At 31.7% G+C, this 23,980-nt stretch overlaps 1 protein-coding gene across 2 annotated transcripts in view; it reads right to left on the bottom strand.

Annotated features, from left to right (window-relative positions):
* NDC80 (NDC80 kinetochore complex component) overlaps positions 1–23,980 on the bottom strand; it is a 35,158-nt gene that overhangs the window by 5,546 nt on the left and 5,632 nt on the right. For both annotated transcript variants that reach the window (XM_039845088.1, XM_039845099.1), the window contains exons 4-15: positions 22,844–22,967; positions 22,583–22,755; positions 21,829–21,931; positions 19,344–19,433; positions 17,030–17,123; positions 15,855–15,961; positions 14,961–15,105; positions 12,178–12,383; positions 7,896–8,048; positions 5,560–5,649; positions 1,810–1,902; positions 450–580 (exon numbers count right to left, since the gene is read on the bottom strand). In XM_039845088.1, coding sequence (XP_039701022.1) covers positions 450–580; positions 1,810–1,902; positions 5,560–5,649; positions 7,896–8,048; positions 12,178–12,383; positions 14,961–15,105; positions 15,855–15,961; positions 17,030–17,123; positions 19,344–19,433; positions 21,829–21,931; positions 22,583–22,755; positions 22,844–22,967 — 1,509 coding nt within the window. The remainder of the gene's footprint in view (positions 1–449; positions 581–1,809; positions 1,903–5,559; positions 5,650–7,895; positions 8,049–12,177; positions 12,384–14,960; positions 15,106–15,854; positions 15,962–17,029; positions 17,124–19,343; positions 19,434–21,828; positions 21,932–22,582; positions 22,756–22,843; positions 22,968–23,980) is intronic.

Genomic DNA, 23,980 nt, shown 5'->3' with positions numbered 1-23,980 from the left:
ACTATAATTTATAGTACATGGTTTAGTTTATAGTATAATTTATAGTATAATTATATGATATACTTAATTTCTAGGAAATATATCTTAAAAATATGAGCTTAGTAGAGTTTATTAAAGCTTAGTGGAATTTTATGAAAATTTACTGACAAATAGCCAAAATTATTTGAATTGATTTAAAATTTTATATTGTTTTCAGGGATTAAAATCCATTTATTAATTGGATCTAAAAATGAAGGGGGCAATTGCTACACTCACAGCAGAATGTATTTGTTTAGGAAAAGTATCTTCAAGTTTTAAGCTATTCTGCTTAAGTTCTAGTCACTACATTCTCATCCCCCAACTAGCTCTCCAATATAGATTAAAGCAAATAAACATAGATCTAGTTTTATAGAAATGTTAAACAATTAAACTGAAAATAAACATTATAAATCTTGGTGAGATGAACTTACTCTCGCTGAATAGAATCTAACTCATTCATAGCTTCGCTGAGGCCCTCATTAACAGCACTCTCCAGCACGTGCTTGTGTTTCTCCAAGGACTCTAGCTCACTGGCACATTTTTTGTCCTCTTCCTCAGCTTCCTATCAGGATAAAGTCATGGTTATAATTTTTTGATATTCACATTCAATATACTACGGGTGGATTTTAAAAAATGTAAAGCATTTTTAAAAATCAGGTTGCCTCATCATTTGTATTCTCAGGATGCTTACTGCTTTATATTTAAGAGATATTAAAATGCTCCTTTGGGAATCTTATACTGTAAACATGTGACCTTTCAACAGGCCTGTATAAAATTTATTCAGCAGTATTTTCAAGTCTGTACTACAGGAAATTTTATGATACTCTGATTTAAATATTTTTTAAATGAGCATCAAAGAGGCCTTTTATATAAGTAAAAATGTGGATAACTTTTATACTACCATTATTTCACATATGTATTAATTATGTACAGGCAAAGTAGCCCAAAATTCATCAATTCCTAGGTTTCTCAAGATGAAATATGAGAGTCTTTCACTTAAGTGCTTTAAAGAAAAAACTAAGTATTGCCACAGAAAACATGAAAAAACAAAAATGATTATCAAATGCCTCATATTTTACATGTAGATCATATTATTGTGGTGTATTTTCTGAAAATTTCACACTGCTTAAAAATGTATAAGCTATCAATATAATATAGGGCAAGAGAAAAGTTTTCAAATCCTAATACTCTGTTGGTATAACTAAGTAAAAAATATTGGTGTGGTTAAAATTTTCACATAAATTGCATAAGTGGTAATGAACAGAGTCATCTGAGTACTTCCCTAAGTAAAACGCTGGCCAGAAGGTGGGTTAAGGGTGGTGGGAAATGAATCTTATTATTTCCCACATTTTAAATTTCATGTAAATGATCTCTGGAATTTGATCAGGATATTGTTTGCGATGACTCTTAATAGGCATATGCAAAGGCCTCATTGGGGTTTAAGGTTTAGGAGTACTTAACACTAAATCTCCATAAAAAGGTAGAAGAGATTATGCTTTGGACTGGTCTTTAAAACATGTTTTGTTCTGACAAGGATACTGAATCACATATGCAGGTACAAAACACTGATGGAACAATTAACATGTTCTATGGTAAAATAGCCAAAGTCCAGGAAAAGTCATTTAAAAGAACAAATAACATAACTCCTTACAATAAACTTTGGAAGAGAAGATGAAACTAAAACACAGGTTATTGAATATAGCTTAAAGATTTCAGGTTGATGTCAGAACAGGTGCCTAGTCAATCATGATAGCTTTGGCTAACCTACACAAACTATGGCAAAGTTCTTACCTTAACTTTTTGTTGGTAAAGATCATCCAGCTTTTGAATTTCTTCTTTCAGAGTTCTTACACTTCTCCTGCTTTCTGTTATCATTGTATTTAACTTGGGGAATAAAAGTTTGGGTGAGAAATCATAACAATTACATTAAAAAATTTTTAATAAGTTATAGAACTTTTATATTAACAATGAACTAATTGAACCATGTTATTTCTTCTAGTTCTTTTGGACACTCACGTATCATTTGTCCTAAAAATTTATTATTCTCCAAAGAGAAGTTAATTTCAAGGAAACTTGTAATGTGTAATGTTTAAATGCAGAGGGGTATAGTAGGGTAATTCTCGGTAAAATATGTCTGTTTTTCTACTCTTAGCTGTGGAAATTTTTTTTTAACTCTCATATATTATATAAATATTATACTATTAATGTTTTTATATTACTTTATTAAGAAATATAATTTGTGCTCTTTAGTTTTTAGATTTTATCTACTTCAGTTATCTAGTTTGTTTCATTTGTGTGTTTACTTTCTGGGATATTAGAGAGAACTATTTATATGAATTTTATTGGCTAACATTTGTTAATTGGTTACAGTTAACGCATTCCTACAAAGAGAAAAAATAAACAAATTTAATCTTGTTAAAGCTTGAGCTTTAAGATATGTTGAAACCAAAACCAAGAAAAAATGTTTCTAAAGCTCATTTCCTGTTGACAAGTGCTGATACCAGTTGATATTAGTAATGAGCACAAAATGTTTTTCAGCTAGACCAAGAGGAAAATATTTCCCCCTGGACACAGAAAATAGTAAAATGTATAAATAAGCTATCATTCTTTAAAGGAATGATTCTACGTATACGTGAAATTTTAAAAAAATTATACGTATATATGTTTTGGGAAAAATTTAGTGATGCTATTGTTATTTGACAAAAGACAGGATGGTAAAATGACTACACTTATTAAAGAAACTTGCATATACTTCTCATTCAGTCATCAAAAGTCCCTTGTAAGGGACATTTCTTTCCTATTTTGTAAGTGAGAAGAGTAGGCTGGAGAGAATGCTATTTACTTAGGATCATGCAACTAGCATGTTCCCTGAAGTCAAAACTAGATGTTCTAACTCCAAGGACTTTTTCTATACCACCTGCCTTTCCAATTATTTTAAATACTAGGGTTACTGAAGCTATAAGCTTTGCTTCCAGTCTAAAGATATTTTACTTCTTAAGTAATTACTAAGTCTTTTTTCTTTAAGTTTTGGGAGGTCCTACAAATTCTCCCTTGTAAATTTCTTTCTGTGTTCATTTTATCTTGGATGTGGATGTTTTTCCAGGATTCTGATCTTGGCTGTATTCTTATTTGCTCACTTGGGAGAGCTTTCTCTCATTCTCATTCTTGGGAGATCTCCTGGCTTTAATTACCTGCATACTAGGAAATATCTATCTAGCTATATATTTCCAAACTCCAACTGCCTATTGGATATTCAAAGCAAGAATCCAGCTAAGTCATTTCAACCAGAATCCCTCATCTTCGATATGTGATCAGGTTCCTCATCCTCCACCTGCGCCCCTTTCACCCCTTACTCAAATCCCCAGGTAATGTTCTTGCCTTCAGTAAGAACTCTGCTAGGTTGGTTTCGCTAGAATCTCCCCTTAACCCTGCTGTTTCCTCTCAGTAATTTTCTATCCACTGAACCCCACCCTGCTCCTTGGCTATCAATTCCATTTCTTTGTTGTATTTGGAGTTGAGTCCAATCTCTGTTGCCTACTACAAAAACCCATTCTTATATCCCCCATTGAATAAAGTCTGCCTTATCATCTTTAACAAGTATCATGAATAACTTTTCTTTAACACTGTTATACTAAAACTGGACACTTGAACATTCTTGATTTCTCTTTCTTAAACGTTACATCCAAATAGACCATGATATTATGCTGTTTTGATCTTTAAATCTCTTTTCTCCATCCTCACTACAATAGCCTTAGTTTGAGTCCTTACCAGTTATCACTCAGAATATTATTAGGTCTCTTAAATTGTGTCTCTCTTCTCCAAAACGGCAACATTATGGGCTTACTAAAACACACAGGTGTTATTTCCTGACTTAAAAATCTTCGATGGTCCCTACTGCCTATAGAATAAAAATTCAACCAGTAAGCAAGAACTGATAAACCCCTTCAAAATTCGATTCTTGTTACTTCAGGCTTCTCCCTTATCCTACTGATACTCAAGGTAATTCATTAACTTGCTATGCTCTTCGGTCTTTGGGCCCTCAGTGGTGGGTGTGTGTGGGTATGGGTGTGTGTGTATCCTGTGTAATCCACTGGCCAACGCCTACTTGTTATTTACAACTCAGCTCAGCTACCACTTCCTTCAAAAGAAACTTGTGCTTATCTTAGGTGTATTATGAGAATCCACAGCATGCTGTATTTACACTACGAAAAATTTTACAGTAAAAGTAATTGTTTTCATGCCCTTCTTCCCACTTGACATAGAGTTCACAACATCTATTACAATAACACCAGACACATATCAGGTTCTCAAAATACCTGCTGAATAAATTTCAGTTAATATTTAAACTTTACATTTATTTTCAGAGCTGTGACTGGTTTAATTTTCTACTTTTGTGATGTCTTTATCAGGTTGTAATATGAGGGTTACATATACTAGCCTTATAAATGAAGTTGTTAAGTAAAGATTTTTGTTTACACTGTATTACTTCATAATTCAAATAAATTCCCTCCATCTTTATAGTATATCTATTTCTCATTTGTATTTTCCTTGAATGTTTTTGGTGATTATTTTAAGTTGTTTTCAGATTGATTAGTTGTTATTCTAATTTATTAATTTCTGTTTAAACTTTACTATTTCAAATTGCTATTTTACCTTAATGCCATCTTAACTTGATTAAACAGATTGTCAAATTGAAAAAATAGTTTGTTTTTAGTCTCTGAAGCATATAACATTATTGATCACTCCTTTTTGTCTCCGGTTTTACTGAGATATAATTAACATATAACATTGTATTGGTTTAGGGTGTATAACAATTATTTGATACATAATATATTGTGAGATGATTAGCACAGTAAGTTTAGTTGAGCTCACTCTTTTCTTGAAAGTCCTCCCTATTTAGGCTTTTATAGCATATTTTTAAATTCTGATCGTTCTCCAATTATTTTGTCCATTTCGTTTTGAAAATGACTTTTGGAAACAAACTTTTACAGGCATTTAAATTTGAGTTCCCCTGAATTCCACGGCCCACAATGAAAAATTAGGTAAAAAAAATTTTCTTAACCTATCATAGCTAGTTAGCCTCTAACTATAAATAATACATACCTACTTTAAGGTAGCCACTTCATATCTTAGTATAAAAAGGGATATTATTAAATTATCTCAAGTTTAAGGAGGCAATTCTCCATTAAAAGCAAAGGGAAATTTACTCAGTTACATATCCTTTTACTATCAATGATATGTTTAAGTTACTTAAAAAATTACTTTAAATATTAATATGAAAATATTAATATGATTTAATATGAAAATATTTCTAAATCAAGGGTATTAATATTAATATAATTTAATATGAAAATATTTCTAAATCAAGAGTATACCCCTGATTTAGAAATATTTTCATATTAAATCATATTAATATTTTCATATTAATCTCTTTTCATATTAAAATTTCATTCCTTAACAATCAGAAACCACAAATCATATTTAATTTTAAGTTTATAAATATCTTATTTTTGCTTTTAATGACTATGTTTTGTTACTTACTTGTTCTAAAGTATCATCTAATCCCATTTTCTTATTTAGAGCTTTATTACTTTCTTCTTCAGTTTGGTTTAAGAGTTCCTTGAGTGGTACCTATAAAATACATAGGAATGTGGGTTATATATGACATACGTTAATTATAAAATTTCTCTCATGAGGCATCTACACATTGTGATAGAAGAAAATACTTTTGGAGAAAAACAGTGAATCCATGAATTTTTAAATAAACACATCAATAATAATATAAAACTAATTTTAATGTAATTTCTATAACTATAGAATATAACTTACTTTTGGTTTTGAATACATGTGAAATTCTCGATTTGCTTACCTATTCTTGAAATTCGCTGTTATTATTTACCATTTTATAAGTACACTTAATTTAATGGAATCTTGGAAACAATTTATAAGTAGGATTTGTTTTTATGCTATATTCTCTAGATGAATCATTTCTCTTAATCCTTTCAATGGATTAGTCTTCAAATTATCTGCTTGTCTTTTGTTTTCTTTTTTGCTATTTATTCTAACTCTATTATAATAACAAAAGACTTGAACATGCCAAATGTCCATCAACAAGAACTGGTTGAATAAGCCATACAATGGAGGACTTTGAGGTTGCAATTGAAATGAAGAAGAGCTCAATTTACTACTGCGGAGAGTAGACAGGAATAGACAGATGGAGGAGATATACAGGGCAAGGTAATTGGGAAGGGGTGCGAAGCTTTCATGCTCTCTTCGCTTTGCAACTCTCCCTGCATCTCCACATGTTCACCTACTTGGAAGTTTTTACCTGCTTGAAATTCTTATGTTTATAGTCTATTCTATTAATTTTATTTTAACACAGTTCTTCATTGTTTCCATTATTATTATTATTTTTTATAGAGGTAAAGCTTATGCATTAAAATAAAGAAATAATGAAGTTAAAATAAATGTAACATAAAATTAAAGTATACAATCCAGTGGCGTTTAGTAATTCACAATGTTGTATAACCATCACATTTCATCACTCCAAAAGAAAACCTGTACATTACCATGTTTTCAGTAGGTCTTTTAAAGTTATTGGTTTTAATTCTGGCTGCTTTATTTCTAAAGATGCAATGGCCTCTTTAATCTAAGAACTTTTCTTCAAATACTACATATAGCAGTTGGAGTGGCACCTTCTTGATGCTATTTCTATTTTTATTGTTTTATTATTATGTAAAACTATTTCCAGAGATCAATAAAATTTTTTCGTTCTTGTCTGAGCATATGTATTCTTTTTGCAATGGGTAATCTTTCCTACAGTTATTTAAGTAATTACTTTCTTGCACTAGTCATGTCAAACTACTCAAAATAGCAGTAAGTAAACTCTGCCTGTCTACCTACCTTTCCTAGCTATTGTTTGAGAAACAATTCAGTTAAAGACTAAATGTTTACTTGATGCATGTTTTTTCTATTGAAAATGAGTCTAGCTTGTTTTAATCAAAGTCTATCTACCAATAAACTGTAATATCTAGGAATGTAGGGACTGTATCTTTCTGGGTATTTTATTTCTAGCACCTAGCTGATATGGAATATGTTATATACTAAATAATTTATTGAAGGAAAAATAATTCTCTAGGGAAAAATACATAGGTTTTGAATTTAAATAACACTTTCATATTCAAAAATTAAGTATTTTAGAAACGAACATTTTTGGAGGCCATTAAAATACTAAAATTTGTGAATAACCGAGAAGTTGCAGTAGAGCAGTTAAAAAATTTTCTTCCCCAAATTCTTGGACATACTTAAAAATCAGGTGCAGATTTTTCATCATTGATTTTTGGAGTCATGTAACACTCTATTATATTTCATGTTTTCATGTGTGTCCTTTTGCCTGAAAACTCTTTTCCATAGACCATCCCCATAAGTTTTTTAAGATTTTGTTCCAGGTTCGCCATTTCCATGGAGAGTTTTCTTTTCATTCTGGGATGAATTGATCTTGTTACCATACTTTATAAAGACTTCTAATAAAGTACAAATATTTATTTATATCTTTTTCCCTTGAGTGGATTAGTAGCAACTTGAGAGCAAGGGTCAGGTCATTTTTACTTTTATAATCTTGGTGTCTATTTTATATCAAATCATTTTTTTTAATTGGATAGTTGAATAGATAAAGTAAGTAGAGAGGAGAAAAGGTATTATAATTCCAAGAGTAAGATATGATAGAGAGAAGGATTTCTACTACCAAGAAGGAAGATAAAAGGTTTCGTTTTTATTTTTATTTAGTCCTGAGTTATAGACATGCTAAATTTTTAAACTTTGAATCGGCCATCATTCATATCATTTAAAAACTTTTTGAAGTACTCATAATTACTTACATAAACTTGAGCTCTGTATTTGACAAGGCAGTTGGCACCAGCTTCAGGATTAAACTTAATTTCAAAGTCATAACCTTTGGAATTCTCAGCACCCTTAGGAATAAGTTTTAATTTTCTAGCCAACTTGTGATACTCTGTTAATTGTGTTTCAATCTGTAAGAATAAAACACAAAAAGCAGTGTTAAAAACAATCTGCACCATTCCATATGGTTTTCAACAGGCATTTCTGCAATTTTACACAAAAATTAAAATACAAAGATTTTATTCATACTAAATTTGTAGGATAATTCTAAGACTATAATTATTAAACAGTATACTACTGTTCTTCTCTTTATCTGATAAATAGTTTGGAAGAAGAGTCCATATTTAGGTATTAATGAAAATTCACTCCCCTCCTTGAAAAAAAAACAAAACAAAACTTATAGAACCAAGAAGTGCAGCGAACATCAAGAAAAAACACGAAGCAAAGCAAACCAAACCTAGGTACATCGTAGTCAAACTACTGAAAACCAAAGATAATATATTGGCAAATTTTGTTAAGGATTTTCATTTCTGTGACATATATTATTTATTTTTTCATCATCACTACTTGAATGTAAGCTTCATTAAAGCAGCTGTATCCCCAGTCCCTAGAACAGTACTTGGCATATAGCGGATACTTAATATTTGATTAATAAATAAATTTGCAGAGTCTTGGCAATTTATTTTCATACTGCTTCCTCCATTTAATGCATAGTTTCTAACTGCTGTTACCAATCCATAAAAATAAATACTTTGAGTGCAAAAATGCAATGGCAAAAGCACCCATTGGAACTTGCTTAAATAATTTGCTATTTCTAAAAATTTATCAGCTCTCAAAAAATTCAATTTATTAAATATAAGATTTCTCATTAATGAATCAGAAAGTCATTTCAATTACTATAATTGGTTACATAGCTTTCTAGGGACTACCAAGGTATGTAGGTCTGTTTTGTCCTAATACTAAAATGGTACTAGGAGTAGTTTCTTCTGTTCTTTACTACCATTTTATTTATCTAATGAAAACAGCCTTCACAAACCATGTACTTTATCATGCCTAACTGTAGAAAGAACAAATATGTGGCACATGTGTCTCTACTTTCTCCTTCCCACAACCAACTGATCATACTCTTTCTTGATGAGTCTAGATGCACACTCAATGTCTATCTCAAAAGAGCTCCAGAAGGCTACCATCAGTTAGAGGTGGCATGTGGAATAAAAATTAGTCCAGCAGATGATGGATGAAATTCATGTTATGTTGAACGTTTGCATTCTGCCATCATTCTTTAATATCTCTCTTACCTTCTATGCAAGGGCTTACTTCTCACTGTCCGTGGCCCTACTCTGATTTCTCATTAGGACATTGCTTACCTAATTCCTAGATAATCTTATTTTCTAGCCTAGTCCTCCAAATCAAAAACAGCATTCTTTTTAGTACAGCTAGTTTTAGCTAGTTAAGCTCAGAGTTCATTTAGTCCAGAGATTTCTAACTTCCCCTTTTCCACATAGTGCTTAAAAGATAAAATATACTTATTAATAACTGTTGAAGGAACTCATTTCAGATTCGCCAATCTAGTCTAACCATACTTCATCTTATAAATAAGGAAACTGAGGCTATGAAGTTGGATAACACACTGAGGTGACAGGCATGTGGTGGTAAATTCAGGGCTAAAACAAAGGTTTACCAAATTCTAGGTTCAAAAACTTTATGGATCAGCACCCCAAGCTATTTCTTATAAATGTATACTTTTCTCCTTTAACACACGAGAACAGAGATTATTTAGAGAGTAAGGAAGATGAGGGGGTATAGATGGTTAAAGCAAAGCAAAAGTATAGTGAAATACGGACAAAAAAGGAGGTAATGCTTATTTCTCATACTGTCTAGTCCATATTAAGAATTACATATGTAGGTTTGTAAAATACAGATTTTTAATAACACAAAAGTAAATCTGATTAAGAAACTATTTGCATTATGTTTACAATGTACTTTATAATGTGACCAGGATGAAAAAGCAGTATTGCCCCCTGGGCAAAAACAACTGCTTTGTTTGAACTACTTTTTTCATTTTAACAATGGTGATAAATATAAGAAATACTGTATTAAGGAAGGTGCTGCAAGTAATAGGATTAAAAAAACAAAACAAAGAAACAAAAAATTACTTTAGACTAAAATACTAAATTTTCCTCAGTGATGTTAAAATTTCAGACCTAACCTACATCTACCAATAAATAGTATAACTGAAAATATTAGTGTGAAAAACTTCAAATAAAAATTCAATTCTGAAACTCTCTAGTCTGTTTTTCTCTACTAAAAAAACTCCTTTTTAAAGACATGCTTTCTTTTCCTTTTCTTAAAAAAGGTCTTGACCTATATAACTTTTATTAGGAATGAAAATAGTTTATGTAGCAGAAAAAGATGGCTATGATAGGAAAAATGTCCCTAGACAACCTGTTAACTTATATTGTTTTAGAATACACTGGTGTCATGTCCATGATTATGCTAAATTGTTAAGAAAAAGTTCATGTACACTGAAAACTACATTTAAAGGCGTAAATAGTGTATAGCTAAGTAAGGCAGAAGTATAGAACATTTATAAAAGATTGCCAATAATAAGGACAGATTTTATCTAGAAATTCACATAGTAAGCCTACTTTCTCAACAATGTTGGCTGAAACAATAATGTACTACCTATACAATTAAAATGAAGTCAAATAATTTGGTTTTGATGGAGGTCATGAGTGCCTGCTATTACTAAATTTGATAGAAACTTTTGAATCCTTTTATTGCATGTGGCAATGCTGATTGCTTCATGAATCTTTTCTCTCTCAGCTTCTATTCTCTTGACCTTTCTGGTGAGTCCTTAGTTTCCTTTTAGGCCTGTCTTAAAAGACCTTTATCCCCTCAAAGATGGTGTTCCCAGAGTTTTATTTTCCTGTGTATTCTTCCTTGGTGAATTCTTCTACCCTTTGGCTTCAATCACAATATACTGCATACTGATTTTCACCAAATCTATATTGCAAAGCCAGATAGTTTATGCTGAGACCTATATAATAATAGCCTATTAGATACTTTCAGTTGGATGCCCAGTGGGCACAACAGGTCCAGTAGACCATCCCCATTCTTGATTGGCAACTTCTCCTCTTTTATTGCTGAGTGAGTGGCACTACTGCTACTCAATCACCCAAGCCTTATATCAGAACTGTTCCCGCTTCTATCATTAGGTCTTTTCCACTTTGTCTCCTAAGTAGCCAGAATCCACCTATTTCTCTGAATCTCCAGTAGCATTAGCCAAATTCAGCTTGCCTCTTCTTAGCACATGACTGCCACAATCCTTATCTGAGTGTTTTGCTCCCTTCCAATCCATTTTTCACATTACCAAAACTGTGATCTTTCTGAAATGTGATCATTTCATATATGTTTAAAAATTTTAAGGGCTTCTTAGAGCTTTTTGGATAAAGTCCACACTTCTAAACATGAAAAAGATCTTCACTGTCTGGTCTATACTTATCTCTTTGAGTCTCACCTGTGCCCTCATCCTTTGCTATTAAGCACCAATCATATGAAATGCTTATGATCCCAGAGTGCATTATGCTGTTTTCTCTCTGAGCATTCCCATATACTCTTTTGTTGGTTGACTCCTCTATCCTTGCTATGCTAATTTTTCTGTATATTTCCCAATTCAGTTCAGGTGTTATCTCTTCAAAGAAGCTTTTCTAAAAATCACCTTATCCATCTCCCCACACTTTAAACACTAAATCTGGGTTAGGTATATTATATGCTTCCTTAGTACCCTGTTTGAGGTCCGAACTCATGATAGAAAACTATCGACTAGATTGGGTATCTTGAGGGGAGAATGTATTTCTTTTTTATCTTTATTTCCTCTATGCCCAGCATGGTATGTGGTACATAGCTGATGTTAAGTAAATGTTTGAGTAGAAAATAGGTAAATGAAGAAGAGGTAATTCACATCCTCTTCTAGAATCAAAGGCATGAGATATATGAAAATTATTTTCATAGCCTAAAAGACTTTTTTGTTTCTTGGTTCATTGTTTGAAAAAAAGAGCTACCTTAAATTTGACTGAGAGAAATTGGGGTGTTACTGAATTGACATAAAACAATGAATGTGTTTTAGTAAAATGTTCATGCTAAAATTTTTTTTTACCTCTTTAGCCAATTTATTCTACACACTCAATTCTTAATTGGGGTAGACCTTTACAAAGGTCAGCTCTGGTGAACTGCCACTCTGGAAGTGGTATGACATACCGTCTCTTTGCCTCTGGCATATTTTAGCTCCTCATTCCATAATTGCTGTTGTTCATCCTCCAAGTCCTTGGTTAATTTATTAATGGTCTGCTGCAATTCATTTCTTTCATGATTTATTCTCTCAATGTCTGCAACTGAGTACTTCTGGTTATCAACAATATTCTGTAGTCGAGTATTCTCCTGTTTCATTGTTTCACATTCTAGTTCTGTATTGAAAAAAACAAATTTGTTAAGTTCCTTCAATTCTCACAAAGAAATTAAGTAGAGTTGATTAAGGTGTTTAAATTTCCAAGTTATACACATGTATGTTTTTCTCTTTTGGATTAATGCTATATGATCCCACTTTGTTAATAACATTCTTGAAAGATGATACAATTGTTTTATGTGAACCTTATTTCCCTACTGGCTATGGTTTTCAGAAAGTGCTACATGAAAAAAAAAAAAAAAGATCTCACACATAATAATTACAATTAAGAATTGTTACACTTAAAAATGGTAACTCAAATGCTTTTTGAGTTACCATTTTTAAGTGTAACAATTCTTTTAAGTGAACAACTCAATGTTCAACTCAAATGCTTTTTATACTCCTACATGATTCTCTGCAATAAGCCAAAAAGTCCAAAAATATTTATATTAAAATACATGTTTATTTTTATTTCATTGACATTTCAGTGGTTTCATCAGAAATTAAGTAACTATAGTAACTATAGTAGTTAGGCTCTTGCTTTGTCTATTTACCAAAATTTGTAATAAAGAATAACTACATTGTATCAAGAGAATATGGAACGTGCAAACAGCAAATGTTCATGCAAAGGAGAAGTTATCATATTTAAAATATTTGGGGTTATATAGAATAGTGTTTTTTAACCTCTGTGACTTATAGCTTATAAAGAATATGACAGCATTTTTAAGCAAGGTAGGATAAATGGATGAGGATGCTCATGACCAAAGAAGCCAAGAAAAATCATCCTGAGGGCTGAGAGCGTCATGATCTCAGCTTTACTGTCAGCTCTCTGTAGCACTTTTGTTGGAAAGCTCTGCACCTGAGCTCAAAATAAATTAATGATTGGGCTAAGTAAAACTTTATACAGGAATCTGCGTAAAAAATCTGCAACGCATAGTTTCTGTACAGTTTAGATATGTGTCATACACTTTTAGCTATGAAGGCTTTAAATAATCAATAGAGTTAAAATACTCAGAATAAAAATATTTTAAGTTAACAGTTGTCAAATTTTTATCTCAAACTAAATCATTCTGGAGTGGCAAGTTATTGCTGAAGTATTTCTTACTGAGTTTGTAATTGACGGAAAAAAATTCTCACATAAAAATAGAAGTATAAAAATTCTCTTGATTAAATACCAATAAAAACACGGATTTATTATTATTATAAAGTGCCAATTTATTTGCATGACAAACATTGCTATAAGAAATTAGTCTATGGTTCCTTGTCATTATGGTGAACAAACATTAGGGGCCAAATGTAAACTATCTAAAGAGTTGGTTTAGAGCAAATCTAATATATATAGTCGGAGTTATCTGGACAAAAACCAATTCAGCCAACAACCTAGATAATTATCATCCTTGACAGATAATCAATATCCCATAAACTAAAAGTTAAATCAAATATCTTAAGGACAATCTACACAACTCCTATGTGGGACAGATACAGCCTGTAAAATCCAAAAAGAATAAATCGAAGTAGGCAAAGACTTGGGAAAATAGTATACAGTAGGTCCACATAGCTATTTATTTTGTAACTGCTGTCCCATGCCCTGTGATTTGTAGGTAACTTCCTTTGCTCTCCTGGCATCAGAGAGTATTGATCAATTTATGTACCACAGTATTTTCAGAGTTTTATGATTAAGATCTATGAGTTTATGAAAACAAGATTAGGAACACATAGGCTATAAACAAACTTTCTTTAGTTTGCCTTTTGCTTCATAAAAATTGTAGTACTTGCATCTTTTCATTGTAATTTTAGTCAGCTTAAGCTGCTGAGTATTTTAGTAGGTAGTGATGGAGGATAACTATAGCAGCCTGAGGCCAGCAGTGATTTAAGAATTTGGCTTATCAATTACAAGGTAGAAAAGAAAATGTATATTTTATTTAGGCAGCATATGTTCTTAAATTAGGTCCTTCTTGGCTTCAAAAACATCAGTTGCCTGAAAACATGTTAGAAGGTATAGTAGGTTGAATAATGGCCACACAAAGATAGGAAGTCCTAATTCCTGGAATTTGCAAACATCATCTTTTTTTTTGGAAAAGGGGATTTGCAGATGTGATTACGTTTAGTATTTTGAGAAGAGACTACCCCAGATTATCTCGGTGGGCTTGAAATGCCATCATAAATGTCCTTAAAAGACAGAGGCAAAGAGAAATTAACAGATAGGAGAGACAGATATACAGAGAACACAAAGTGAAAGTGGAGGCAGAGATTGAAGTGACACGGCCACAAGGACAAGAATGCCATCTGACACCAAAAGCTGGAAGGGGCAAAGAATGAACTCCCCCACTAACAGTCTTTGAAGCAAGTTGGCCTAGCTGGATTTATAACTTCTAGCCTTTAGAAAACTGTAAGTGAATAAATTTCTGTTGTTTACAGTGATTTGTTATAGCAGCCTCAGAGAACTAATACAGAAGGCACTGAAAACTAGGTAGTTTGCAACAGCTATTTACATGAAAGGAAAAAAGACATTGATGAAAAGCTGTCTCTATATGTGATAAATCCCACATAGGTCCCCATTCCAATCTGAATGACCTCTGTTAGCATTAGTTGTGCTTACCTATTCTAGATACTTCTTCATCAAGACCATTCACTTTCTGGTCAAGAATGGCTGAATGAGACTCCAAATTGCTCATGTATGCTTGATATTTTTGAACATCTGCTTGTAAGGAGGCTTTCAGTTTTCTCAATGACTCTAGACGATTCTTTAAAAGAAAAGAACATTAAATTATTCTCATCAATAATAATTCCGTACTTTACTTGAAAGTAAAGTGATATTATTTAAATTCATCTTAGAGAAAGGTAAATTAGAATTTTCCTTTCACTTTTAGAAGGAGTTAAAAGAACTAAAAGGGGACTTTACAGTTATTACCTAATAAGAAAAAGTACTTTTCAAGAATTAAGTTTGGAATAGGAAAAGTCAAGGGCCAGAATAAAAAAGCACAGAAATTTAAAATCATATATTTTACATAACAGTCTAGGTGCTTCAGTAATATAACACACAAAATAAAATTAGATATCTGGATATTAGAAAGCCCTTAGGATACAATATATTATACAAACCCATTTATTATCATACCCTTTCCACTAACTAAAAAACTCAGAGCCTCTTGTAAATAGGGCTCCCTAGAGGTGTATAACATGGGGACCTCATTCAAAATATCTTTTTGGTTTTATGTAAATAGGTAAGCCTCTTTCATCATATTCTGAACATCATTAGTCTAAAACTGATTGATCACAAGGGAATGTAAAGCTTCAGAGACACCAAACATGCTTTCCTTGGGAATTCTATCATATGTACAAAAATTTTAACTTTTAAGAAGTTTATTTTGTTAATCTATTTAAAATTAATCTTTTAATTATGATAAAGAAGCAGCTGGTATTTGATTAGGAGATCCAGGAGTCCCAAAGAGATAAGTGTATAAGCCTATTAAAGATAAGCATGCTTACTAACCGGTTCTTTTTCTCGTTCTTGTTCCAATCTTGCAATCTGTTCATTCAGTGCTTTGTTTTTTGCTGCTAATGATTCCAGCTTGAAAGCATCTACATTAAATAAATCCTCTGGAGACAAGAGACGAAATCCAAAACTTTATAAGATCTCAAAACTGCCTGGAACATTCTTCCCCAGGCTTTCACCACTGCTTTCTCCTTCATTTCCTTCTGATCTCTGGCAAAACACTGTCAGTGAAGGACAACCTATTTTCTGTCAAACAGCAAACTGTTCCCTTTTCTCCGTTATACTCTGTACCTCCTTACTTTGTTTTGTTTTTCTCTGTAGATGCTTTCTGTATTAGATCACTATGAACTGTCCTCTTTTAAAACAAAATATTATTCATCTTGTTCCCTTTCTCATGTGGGGAAGCTAGAATTATCTTGCTTACTCTTCAGGAAGGTACAGCCCATGGGACCATAAAGGATTGCTTTCACCTTTTGTGCTAATAGTGGCAAGGCGATTTTCTCTTGTTTTGATTGATTTTATTATCTTTGAAAGAATAAATAGCTTTACACATCTTAAATTTATCTATTTTACCTACCACTCTGGCATTTTATATACAAGTCTATTTCAGTAAAAGGAATGAAAATGTAAAATACCCCCCTCTAGTTAGCCAGTAAATACTGAATGTCACTAGATTGATTATAGCCGAGCAGAAAAATAAAAAATTTCTTTCTTTGGAAATGTAAGGGCCCATTAACTGTCACAAATTTTGAAAGGGGCTTTAGGTCTTCCGACTAATTGGTGCTTTAATTTCTCAAATAGTAAAGCAAGAATATCAAAGAAATATTATTCTTCAAGAGGAATAACATTTGCTGATTATCTTCTGTGCTCCTGGTACTGTTTGATACTTTATATACATGGCCATCTAATTTTGCAAAACTTTGTTAACAAGTAGTTTGTTAAGGTCATATAGACAGGGATATGGCTCAGGTCTGACTCCAATGCCAGTATTCTTTTTGCTTAACTATTACTTCTCTTCACTAAGGAAACGATGAAGATAAAACTCAGGAGGCATCCAAATAATTTAAAGTGAGTAGCTCATGTAAACATTGGGTAATGGTAAGCTAAGTTACAACTCCACAGGCAGAGTTAAATAAATGACCAAAAGCAAGCACACAAGGAATAACACTTACTCAGCTTTGACTGCAACTCTGCATTCATCTCCTCAAAGCTGTCAGCACCAGTCATGAAACTCTCATAGCATTTTATGGTGTAGTCCAAGAACAACTGGTTGGGTTAAGCAGATTTAAAACAAAGACATGATTCTCTATTTAGTTTATTTCACTTTTCTAAGTGGAAATTTAAATGACTTAAAAAAAATAAAAGTCAGGAATACTAAGTAGCTATTGGAACTATAAATGAGAAATGAACCTAGACTATATCATTAATTATGCAGCACAGACTTATTCAGTTTGCTATTTCTAATGTGAATACTAAGGATGAAAACAACACTTAAATTTGGATAAAGGTGCCATTTAGTAAACAGTAAAGAAACCATATCTTCAGAATTTTGAGAAGGCCAAACAAGAAAGATTAATAATAAATATAATTAAACATAAAATGCACAAACTTAATTGTCTTTAAGGATAATCTATTTTATGAAAATGTAAATAAATCATTAATCATATAAATTGAAATAAACCGACAAAGTCTAGTTATAAAAACAAGAATGTAATTAATAAAGGCTATAATTACACTGTAACTTCAGGCTAAAAAATGGCATGATTAGTAGAGATCTAAACAGTAGAAAACTATCATTCTTAATATTTATTCAGGAGAAAGTAATACTATATTTTGCAGTTATGAGTTGTTTTGGTCACTGAAGATGCATATTTTGTTAGGAGGCAAGGACGGCTGATCAGAATTTTCCATAGCCTAAATGAAGTAAATATCCCTCAAGACAAACCAATTCCCTTTGCACTGATTCTCTCCTTACTAAGCAACCTTCTTATTACTTGGTTGACATGGAAGGGGTATTGTGAATAGGCAGTATGTATATGCCTGTAATGGGAAAGGTGTACCACTGATGTTAATACGTTTTCATTCCACTTCAGATCTGTCTCTTGTGAATTTATAAAAGTGAATTTTTAAGTTTGGTCAATTTTGATTTTGCAGATTAAAAGAAATGAGTTCTTGGACCCATAAGCTCAGAATCTGGTGAAGTTGGATACTTTTATAACTTTTTAAAAACAGCACTTTTGGTTACTAAAAGCGCTTCTCTATATATCGTCATTTGAAATAATTGTTAAAATACCAAGAATAACTTTTACTGCTTTAGCCTTTAAAATGAATGTTGAAAAATTTACTATTTAGTAGGTGTTGTTATAAATATATTTGGGTGAAAACTGAGGTACAAATAAATCTAGTCCAGTACACATACGAGAGGAGAAGTTTCTTTCTAGCTACTGCTCCATCAGGGATCATCGCTAAATAGTAAAGGGGCATGGTTATTCTTCGTTTAAGGAAAAAAAAAGGCAATGATATCATGTCAGTCAGTGGATACATCTTTGAACTATTTCCCAGGTAGTAATAAAAGATGAGACTGGTTATTTCCGCTTCCTTTTTATAAAAAAAATGCTCCAAAGAGTGAAGATTAGAATTAGATCAGTTAATGCTTTTTCTTCTTAGGAATCTACATGATAATAGGTCTTTTACATAAGCTATGGGACATTAATGTTTAACCTTAACATTATAATTTTATTCCTTGAAGTTTGTTCCATTAGGATATATATAAATTTACATTAATTTTAGGAAATAGGGGAAGGTGAGTTTTTTGTTTGGGGTTGAATAAAGTGTGGGTTGGGAACCAATTTAGACTGTCTGTTTAGTTTTGTAAGTAGTAACTCTGATCTGAGTGGCAGTATGTCAAACTAAAAAGGGCAAAACAGAAGAAACAAATAACCCCCATGCACTATTTTAAGACACAATCTATTATATTTTGTATTAACAATTAAATTAAAATAATGTTGCTGTATTGGTATCTTCATTCTAAAAAGAGGGGAAAAGAAATGTTATGTGTATATGTTAACAATAACATGTCATGACTTAATTCCAATTGACTTGAATTTTTTCCTTACTTAACATTTCCAAATTTCTGTGCCTAGTTAATTTCAGGAAACTACAAAGTGATACCAAGAGTAAATCCATAGACTAATATTTTCAAAAATCAATTTTAGAAGTTTTTCAGAAAGCAAAAGATCAGTTCTATAAAAAAATATTAATTTCAATCGTGACACATTTAATTAATAATATCAATATGGAAAGTGAAGGAAACTGGACTCTGGGTGGTAATCACACAATATAAATGTCAAATTATAATGTACATCTGGAAATTATATAATTGTATTAACCAATGTTACCCCAATAAACTTAAAATAATTACCCCAATAAACTTAAAAAAATTAATAATATCAAGATAACTTTAATGTTTACAACAATGTAAGGTACCTTATTATACATAATTCCATCTTCAGTTTCTTCTCCCCAAGGCTGTCCATCATCAAATAAAGGTGAGCTTTCCTTCATGGCAGTATGTAACTAATTAATACACAAGCAAGATATTAAGTTTATGAAAAAAATACATTGCTTTCATGTTTTGTCAACTGATTTTTAGTGTCATTTTTTAGAATCATTTACATTACTGAATGACTGAAAGTCTCTTCAGGAGTTATTATTCTATGGAGACTTAAAATATATCTCCTTTTGATATTTTAGTAACTAAATCCTTAGGATTAAAAAAGAATGGGTTCCACATTTAGTTTTATTCTATACAGAAAAATATGCTGAACTTTACGCTTATTAACCCTATGAGAGCATATGTACACATTTTAATGCAACTCTGAGAATCCAAAACAGATGTGCCACATAAAAGGTGAAGCAATAATAATTATTTTTCTTTTATATGAACTTAATTTTGGTGCTCAAATGTATTGACTAAAATCTTCAGAAATACAACTGTTTAAGCTTGAAAGTGATTACAGATAATAAATTATAGCAAAACATTCAGATATTTATAATTTACAAGCTAAAAGAAAAATGGCTAAAGGTTTTTAATGCATAGAAATTTCATTTTGGAATATTGTTTTTATACCTTGTTTAAAAAATATAACCTTTCAAAATGAAAAAAATTAGAAAATTTAAATGAAATTGCTATAAAATGTAACGATATCAATGTATATCTAGTATAATGAACATAAAGTTTCTAAGATAAAAAACAATGCATTAGAAGTGTAAAAGAATTCAGTTTCTACTGAAAATATTTCATTAAATTTTCTTATTCTAGCACTCATATATAAGATTCCTGAATGGGGAGTCTCTCATTGATTCTTAAATTGCTAGTGTGTTCAGCTCCACCATCTCAAACTAAGACAGGAAGGAAGAGATTTCAACACATATAACAGACTTGGAGGCATCTCGGAGCTCCCTTGCCAACAGAAGCCACAACAGGTAATCCACAAGCTCCTGTATCACTGTGGAAATGCTATCTCTCAACCACATGACAATGACATAAGCTACTTAGGCAAAGGTAACTATTCTAGAGACAATAGGGATATTTGGTGGTGGGAGCAGAGAGGTGGCTACCCAATGTTCATGGGTATCACCGAGGAGAGACAAATTGAATACATAAATGCTATATATTAAAGTTCAGTAAAACTTGAGTTGTATTAATGGACTATGGTATTGGATTTCTACTCCTAACTTAACAATTGGTGGATTGAATGTACCAGGATGTCTTCTGGTTCAAAATCCATCTACCCAGTGCCTGTGTACATTTAGTTAAGGGCTAGCTGATGGCCAAGAGAATGTCAGGAGGACAACGTTAGTTTTAAGGATTTAAGCAATAAATAGGACAGGAAACTGAGAAGATGCAAAAGGAAGAGACTGCATTAGACTAGATAAAAATTTATGCTTCTGAACAGTCAAAATACAGCATATAAATCAAAAAGAAAAAGGAAAAAAATACTTGCACAATATGCATGAGGTAATTTCAATTTGACTATTTTTGATGTACAAAATGGTGCTCTTGCAAATCAATAAGGAAAAAAATGCAAAAGACATGAATAGATAGTAATAATAAATGTGAAAAATGTCCAAGTTTAAAAACAAAAAAATGCAAAATGAAAAAATTATGTTTGCTTATCATGTTGTTAATTATTAAAAACACCAATAAGCTTAATTAATATATGAAGAATTCAAAAGGTAAAAGTTCAAATAGCAGAAGCAAATGAAATATAAAATAGGTCAAAAAAGTATGCACAAACAAGTTAAAAAATATCAATGACAAACCATATAAAGCAAAACATAATTGCTTTAATAATAGATATTAAAATAAGCAATATTTCACCTTACAAATAGGTAAAAATTTTAAAACAATAATGCTTATAGTAGTAGAAAATGGGTATGCTCACATATTGTTGAGAAACGTTTAACTAATGCACATTTTCTGGAGGGAAATTTGTCATCATGCATCAAAAGTTTAAAAAATATACATAATTTTCAAAGCAAAAATGTACCTGTAAACTTTATTTCAAAGAAATGTTTTAAGTTGTCTCTGAATTGTGGGATATGGGTACATCACCTTTTGTGTATGCTTTTCTGTATTTTCCAATCTTTTTGCAATATATATGAATTTTAAATAAAAAAGGAAAAGAAATAAATGTTGTGGGGGAAATAACTTCCTACTAACTTTTTTTTGAGCTGTAAAACCTTATGAAAACATATAATCTCCTTGTCAATGTGGTACTTCCTTCCCCTCACCCCTGGAATCACGTATTAATAGTTTGAAGAATTTAAAATCAAATATGCTCTGAAAAATGTACACTGATGCAGATTTTGAGATAAATGACAAAAGCAAGATTTGGAGAAACAAAGTAATATCTCGAGGAAAAATAATCTTTTCTATGTACACGTTTTAAAATGAGAAATTAAATACCTTGATGCAGTCTATTAGCCAAACCAAGGCTGCCACAATGTGAGGCCATGTATGAGGGGCCCCCACTGTATACATGGAGCTTTTGGATAATGCAAAAGGATACCTATGAAAAATTAGAAAAAATAAGCTAACATAATATGCTAATTTTATAAAAATGTCTGTTAAGCAAGAAATTATATTAAAAAACTTCCATGTATATAGTAACAGTCTTGACTTGTTTAGAAGTATTTGTTGAGATTCTGTCCTTAGTCATCTTACTCGCAAATGATTTTGTGTATTTTTTTTGTTTCTTCTCTGTGATTATATATCCCTAAGCTACAGAACTTGATTTACAACCAATATGCTAGACTTCTCTCCTAAAAGATCGTTGGTTTCTTCGAATTAAATATACAACAATCCACATGTACACAACTCCTCATCCTCAAATCCACTCCTCCCAATGCCTACTCTTCACAGACCTTTTGACTTCATCTCACCCCATTTTCATCATGCATTCAATCCTGTCTTTTTTGCATTTATAAAATCTGTGGTATCCAGCTCATTCTATCTGTTACTTCAGTAGTTCAGGGCCTTATGATCTGTAGTTTCGTAACAACTTCCAAATGGTTGTTCAATTTATCCCACATATGCTGCCCACAGTGAACACATTAAAACACATTATTTCTCTAACTCAAAATCTTTATAAATTTATTGAGTTTGATTCTTCTGTGTTCCAACATTCTGTCTAGGCTAGTAAGAAATATAATATACAAACCCAAGCCCTTTAAAGATCCTTGGAACCTCTTCTTCAAATTTTGTGTCAGGAAATTCATATGAAGGGCACAGGAAGCCATAAAGAAAAGTGAAGATCTTTAAGAAGTCTTTAACAGAAGGAGCTTGTAGAGATTTCATGGACACACTATATGCATAACCGTTTTCTGTAAGAAACTAATATCAAACATTTTATAATAGAAAAATTATTAAAAAATACCTAAGAAAATAGTCACAATTTAGACTAATTAAAATTATAAAATACCTCACAGAGTAGTCGAATACACTGCTGAATGAATGCTTTGTCATTAAGTGGTCTTGGGTCCTTGATTTTTTCAGAGCAGGAAAATATACCAAATTGGCTATTCCGGGATCCAGGCCCACTGGTTCTGGAAACATTTTTAAAAATCAGTCAAAATTATTTCCTTCTGTGGTCAAATCTAAATTATTTCAAGGCAATTTTATTTTAACATCAGCATCAAATACTAAAGTTCAATAATACTTTAATTTTTATTTAACTAAACAGAATTCTCTTATTCAAGGCAGAGCAAATAATGAAGAGCAAAGCATAAAATGAGGTGGGAAGAAAAATACACTTCTGGTGCTTTGTATTACTAACACAAACACATACACCATCCTCCAAGAATGTGTATTTTGAGTCACTAGATCTTCTGCACCAACAATTCTCCAACTCTATTCAATATCCTAAGTCCTTTTGTTTTTCTCATTAACAATTGTGTCATGCAATATTATGTGTCTAATTGCTAATTTACCATAAACATATATGTTGCTACCTTTTAGTCATTAATGGCTACAACATATGTGCTCCATTCTAAGGCTCTCTCCCAAAACAAAATCTTATTTGTTTAAATCTTTATAGTGGTTCCTTTTTGCCTACCAATGGGGCCCAATTTAGCTCACCATTGTAGTTTACTGTTCCTTTGAACAATAGTTTTCCTTATTGGACAGATGCCAGAAAACTGAATTACAGGTGGCCTTCCATATCTGTGGGTTCCACATCCACAGATTCAACCATATACGAATAGAAAATATTAACAACAAAAAATTATATTGTTGCTGACATGCACTATGTAGTTAGGTTTTGTCTGTACTGAATATATACAGACTTTTTTTCTTGTCACTGTTCCCAAAACAATATAACTACTATTTAACAGTATTTACATTGTATTAGGCATTAGAAGTAATCTAGAGATGATTTCAAGTATACAGGGGGATACGCATAGGTTACATGCAAATACTATGTCATTTTATATGAGGGACTTGAACATATTTAGATTTTGTTATCCGCAGGGGATCCTGAAACTAATCCCTAGAAGATACCTAGGGATGACTGTACAATGAATATTGCTGTAGTATCTGAACTCTGTTCATCAACACTTCA

Source organism: Pteropus medius, unplaced genomic scaffold (genome assembly GCF_902729225.1).
Source record: "Pteropus medius unplaced genomic scaffold, Ma_sr-lr_union100, whole genome shotgun sequence".
Classification (NCBI taxonomy): domain Eukaryota; kingdom Metazoa; phylum Chordata; class Mammalia; order Chiroptera; family Pteropodidae; genus Pteropus; species Pteropus medius.
The sequence above is the reverse complement of the archived record's forward strand: the minus strand, read 5'-3'. Positions and strand labels throughout refer to the sequence as shown.